The 5,635-nt window shown below is 43.0% G+C and overlaps 1 protein-coding gene across 1 annotated transcript in view; it reads right to left on the minus strand.

Moving 5' to 3' along the window:
• Window positions 1–228: 228 nt before the first annotated feature.
• The window catches only part of LOC101856827 (alpha-1,6-mannosylglycoprotein 6-beta-N-acetylglucosaminyltransferase A), a gene marked incomplete in the record, with an annotated part of 51,049 nt that continues 45,642 nt past the window's right edge, over window positions 229–5,635 (minus strand). The window contains 3 exon segments of the mRNA XM_013085660.2: window positions 229–574; window positions 1,722–1,905; window positions 3,165–3,284. Coding sequence (XP_012941114.1) covers window positions 318–574; window positions 1,722–1,905; window positions 3,165–3,284 — 561 coding nt within the window.

Below are 5,635 nucleotides of genomic sequence, written 5' to 3' on the forward strand. Positions count from 1 at the left end.
AGAAAGAAGCACAGCCCAACAAAGTCTCCAAATGTCCAGTCGTAGGAGCACCAAACTGCCACAAGCCACGTCAGCTACGGCGCCGCGTCCCATTGTCTTGCGTCACACACACACACAAATACACACACAAACACACACAGACACACACACACACACGCACGCACGCACGCACGCACGCACGCACGCACGCACGCACGCACACACACACACACAGACACAAACACACACACAGACACACACACACACACACACACACAGACACTAACACACACACACACACACACACACACACACTGGGCAGACAACGAGGCTCGTCATCAACTCTCACAGCCCACACAGAGGGCGCTCTGGCCTGACAGGAAGTCGCGACACGGACACAGACGCCGCAGCGAGTCCATGTTCCCCACACAGCTGAACAGCAAGCTCTCGTCCTGTCTGGTGCACGCGCCGCTGCTGGGGTCCACGGCCGGGTAGTAAATGTTGGACGAGTGACCCGTCGACTTGCACTCCGTGAAATTACGGATAGCGTCCTCGCTGTTGATTTCTGGGAAATACTCCGGTTCACAGAGGCGGCCTGGAACAAGAAAATAGGAAGAAAAAATATTGTAAAAATAGTAATATAATTAGGTTACAATCAATACAGACACTGGCCAACCATCTTCATGTCTTTTTGTTTTTTAGTTTTAGTAAGAGTTTTATGGCACTTGCAACACAATAAGGTCATATAAGTGCCGGAGATTAGAAGTGTTACAAGAGAGTAACAAACACAAAAAAGAAGGAGGGGAGATAAAGACGATACGTGCTTGATAGGCAAGAAGAAGCAAACCACACCAGAGCACCCGCCAACCACCCATATCTTCATGTCTACAACTTTGCCTCTGATTACCTACGAGTACCTGAAGAACTGGCGTCTGTGTTGTGAAAAGACTACCTTCTTGGCTCTTAAGAGATTATAAGAAATGGATTTTAGAGTCAGAAAGTTATATCATTAAGAATCTTCGTCACTGTGCTTAGATGCTGCATAATAATAATAATAATAATAATAAATAGCATTTATACTGCGCATTTCCATTTTCTAAAAGATGCTCAATGCGCATACACCTCAGCCTCAGTTAGTTTTTTTCTAAATTATCAAAATAGCTTCAATGGGCATATAAAAACTGTTCGAATCAAATCAGTCAGCATAACCATGAAGTTAAGAGGTAGTGTGCCCTGAAACAGTAACAGTATATGCATCTCTCATTCTGAAACATTTATTTTTGCTCAAAACCAATTTTGACAAGTATATTTGGAATGAATATCGTCTTATCACCACAAAGCATCGCTTAAAAAGACAGACTACATTTGAGCGGCTGGAGTAGAGAATGGGAACTGTAGACGAGACAGGAAGGAGATGAATTCCACAAACACACACACACACCACACACATGCATGTACACTCACCCACACACACAAAAACACATACACACACACACCCACACACACACAACATACCTGTCTTCCAGCAGACATCCTTACAGGAACGCCCCGCGTCCCAGAAACACACACACACACGCACACGCACACGCACACGCACCCACACACACACGCATGTTCACACACACACGCACGCACATTTACACACACACGCACGCACAGTCACACACACACACACACACACACACACACACACACACACACACACACACACACACACACTCACACACACACACACAACATACCTGTCTTCCAACAGACATCCTTACAAGAACGCCCCGCGTCACCTAAAGTAAACTCCACTGATTCTTTAGGAGGCCACTTCGCAGCTTTCCGAGAGAAGGAGCAAAAATTTTGGTTTTGAATGAAAGCGTTGATCCTCTGCAACATTCCAGCCTCCGTGTACTCAAACGGCAAGAAGCTGGTGAACTGAAACAAAACGAAAACCGAGGGGAAAAAATTAAGACAAAAGCATAGTAAAGGAGCACGAGGCAGGGGTAGGCCACGGGAAACATGGAGGAGACGCGTGGAAAGGGACATGAGAGAGATGAAGCTCACTTGGAACGAGCTTGGAAGGATGGCTCAGGACAGAGACAAATGGAAGGAGCTTGTATGTGGCCTATACCCTGCCAGGGGTGAAAGGCATTGATGATAATGATGATAGTAAAGTAAAAGTGAATTTTTTTTACTGGACACATTATACAAAAACTCAGAATGGGATTTAATTTTTGTTGACATACAATCTATTAGTTTGTTTTAGTAAGAGTTTTACAGCACTTGCAACACGACAAGGTCAAATAAGTGACAAAGAATAGATGTGTTACAAGAGAGTAACATACACAAAAAAGAAAGAGGAGAAATAAGGACGATACATGTCTGATAGGAAAGAAGGAGCAAACCACACCAGAGCACCCGCCAATCACCCACAAAAGTATAGTAAATTAAAAGTGAATTTTCTTTATTGGACACACTATACAAGAATTCGGGATGGGATTTTTTGTTGATATTCATGTAAGGGGAAACCTCAAGAGAGACAGACAGATGGACGGACAGATGGAAAGACAGACAGACAGACAGACAGACAGACAGACAGACAGACAGACAGACAGACAGACAGACAGACAGACAGACAGACAGACAGACAGACAGACAGAGAAACACCCCCCCCCCCCAAAAAAAAACTGGCACTTCCAGAGATATTGTCTATACACCCGTACACATAAACACACATATGCAAGAACACAAGCACTATGCAAGTAGACCCATACATACACCCACACACACACCTACCCCCACAGACATATGGGAAGTGTGCTGACAAAACGAGTTACTTCTCGCAATCCACAAATCGATAAATTGGCCCAAAATGGACACTACGGTTAAATTTGCACATATCTTATTGATGCCATATTCTTTAAGTGTAACATGCCTTTTATTGTTTCATACTTATCAGTCGTAAAAACTTCCCCTATAAATGTGAGGTAATTATTTCCATAAGGCTGAAATTCGAGAAGTAACTCATTTTGTCTGCATGCTTCACAATATCACGAATTACTTTCATCAGACCTACTGGTGACATCTAAATAAACGCTTTTTAATAATTGAGGAAACTTTTATTAGAAAGTGCATGATCGTGTTGGGTACAATCTTGGACTACCGTACTTTTGAATGACAGCACTGGTACCTACTTTATGTGTGGAGAGAATTTTGTCCAGAACCGCCTCCACGTCCTTGGTTTTGTTGATGTTTATGGTGTACACGTACGGCTCTCCGATGAACGTGTCTGCGTACGGGTGCTGGGAACCCAGCTGGGGAATTCAGAACAAAAGTTTTTGGTTTAGTTTTAGTTGAGGTTTTACGGCGCTCACAACTGCATAAGGTCATATGAGCGCCAAGGGGTGGGTGTCAACAGAGAAGTCTTTACAGGGAATCAGACTTACTCTGCTCACCTCTCTAGCTTCAACATCACAAAGTCTGCTTTGACTATCAAGGCACCCCGGAAATAGCGGGTCACAAGAGTGTGACAAACGTACATAAGAAGTAGAGGAAAAAATGACGATAGATCTAGTAAGGACTAGGAAAGAAAAAGCAGCAGTTCCTTGTTGCAGTTCAGGCACAGTTATGAGTATGACATTGATGAATCAGCCCATTTACAGTTACAATTCTACTGAGCATAAGAACTCAAGATGTTAATGTCCCCCCTTTGGGAATGGCCTAAAGACTCTTCAGTCAGTGGCACCACCCGGGGGTGGTAAAAGGGGTTAACTGTGAAATTCCAATTGACTCCGTCAAATTTTCAATTTTACTTAGTTGCTACATGTGGCCAGTTTGGGGTCTCATGCCCAATCCTAATCCTTTTTAGTAAGAAATTACTCACTCATCTTCGGCACAATGTCAAGAAACTTTGTTGCAAGTACTATTAATAACTTAACTAATGTTAGAAAGAATTTGGTAGGCTTTAATTAGAACACTTTCCACAGGTGCATGAATGAACAAATTAGAGCCGAGGAAAATCTCGTTCCATTTACAAAAATATTACAATTGTCGCTCTACAGACAAATGGCTTTAAAATTATGAGCATCAGACACTTACAAACAATTATGCAAATTTTCAAAGAAATTGAAAAAGCACACTTTGAGAAATAATCACAATTGTAACCCATCTCTAATTTTTTTTTTTTTTAATAAAAAAAAATCATTTGTGTGGCTTGAAGAGGTTTTACTGATGCAGACACCAGAACTGAACTGGTCATGGGATACATTCGCACCAGCTTTCAGATAACTGAAGACCCAGCACTTGTTCAGAACTATTGGAACTTTTTTTTCTACTCATTTTTCAGGTTTGGGACCTAGCTCAATACGTTCTGGACATCTACAGCAGAAAAAATGGAAAAAGCGAAACTTTAAGGCAATTGGATCTTCAAGTGTAAATTGTATTTCCTGATGCACAAGTGAATCTCTATACTTTACTTTACATTACTTTTCTGATCCAGCGGCCATTTGGGTTCTAGCCCTTCGGTCTGTTGATATGGCAAAGAATTGACAGGACTTAATCAGCTGGACTTTGTCGCTGTAAAGAGTATTTCCGATGTCTGGGGAGGCAGGTAGGTAGGTGCTACGCAGGTCACAAAGTGCTGGGCAGTTAAAGAGGTGGTGTGGTACTGTTTCATCCTGGCAGTCACACAACGGGCAGTGGGGTGGGGTATCCTTGCGGATCCTATTAAGGTAGGAATTTAGTGGTATGTGTTGTGTTCGCAGGCGAAATATGGTGACTTGTTCTCTTCTACTCAGGGAATTTATTGCATCTTTAGAGTTGGGGGCTGTCATGTGTGCAAATACAGTGAATCTCTATAAAAACAAAACAAACGAGCGTTGTTGTGTTCTGTTTTGTACCACCGGATTCTCGGATATTTACCGAGTACTTTAAGACAGATCAAATCTTTGGAATCATTCAAATGTCTGTTGAAGTCGTTTCGGTTTTTAAATTAATAAGATGAATATTTGGAGTGATTTTCTTTTAGTCAGAACACAACGTTTTATGTTACTGTTGTACGTTGTACTGTATTGTAAAGCGCTCAGAGCCTGTGTACTTTAATCGGGGTTGAGCACTATGTAATATTATTATATGCTTCACTGCTGCAATGTCTTGAAAAACTCCCAGCAAAACCAGGTATTACAGAGAGAGTCTACGGGGGCTCTCGTGCCCTAGAGGTTAAGGTGTTGGCCTCTCATTCAAAGGTCTCGGGTTCCAATCCGGGTAGCGACCGAAAAATTTTCTTCTCTAAAATTGTCTCCTTTCACCTCCTTTCCTGCTCTCTAGCAATGTTCTGTTATCTGCTTTCATTTCCACTTTCTGCCCCCACCCCCTCACCTCCTTTGCCCCCTCCTCTGGGCTCCTGACTCTTTCTGCAGCCTTTCTACTGTTACTCCTTGGCTCCTCCTTACTGCTGTCTTTCTGCCACACCCCTGATCTTCTGGTAGGAAAGATCTACACCTAGCCTTCTCGGACAAGGGCGAAAAATCTCGGAGGGCCCGTGTGCAAGTTGCGCACGTTAAAGATCCCTTGGTGGTCTAAAATCGATAAGAGTAGGCTTCGACCGACCGCCACCCGGGCAAAATTCACAATTTCCTACCAACTGGAAATATTAGGTGTGCCCCGC

The sequence above is a fragment of the Aplysia californica genome, unplaced genomic scaffold (genome assembly GCF_000002075.1).
Source record: "Aplysia californica isolate F4 #8 unplaced genomic scaffold, AplCal3.0 scaffold00394, whole genome shotgun sequence".
NCBI lineage: Eukaryota > Metazoa > Mollusca > Gastropoda > Aplysiida > Aplysiidae > Aplysia > Aplysia californica.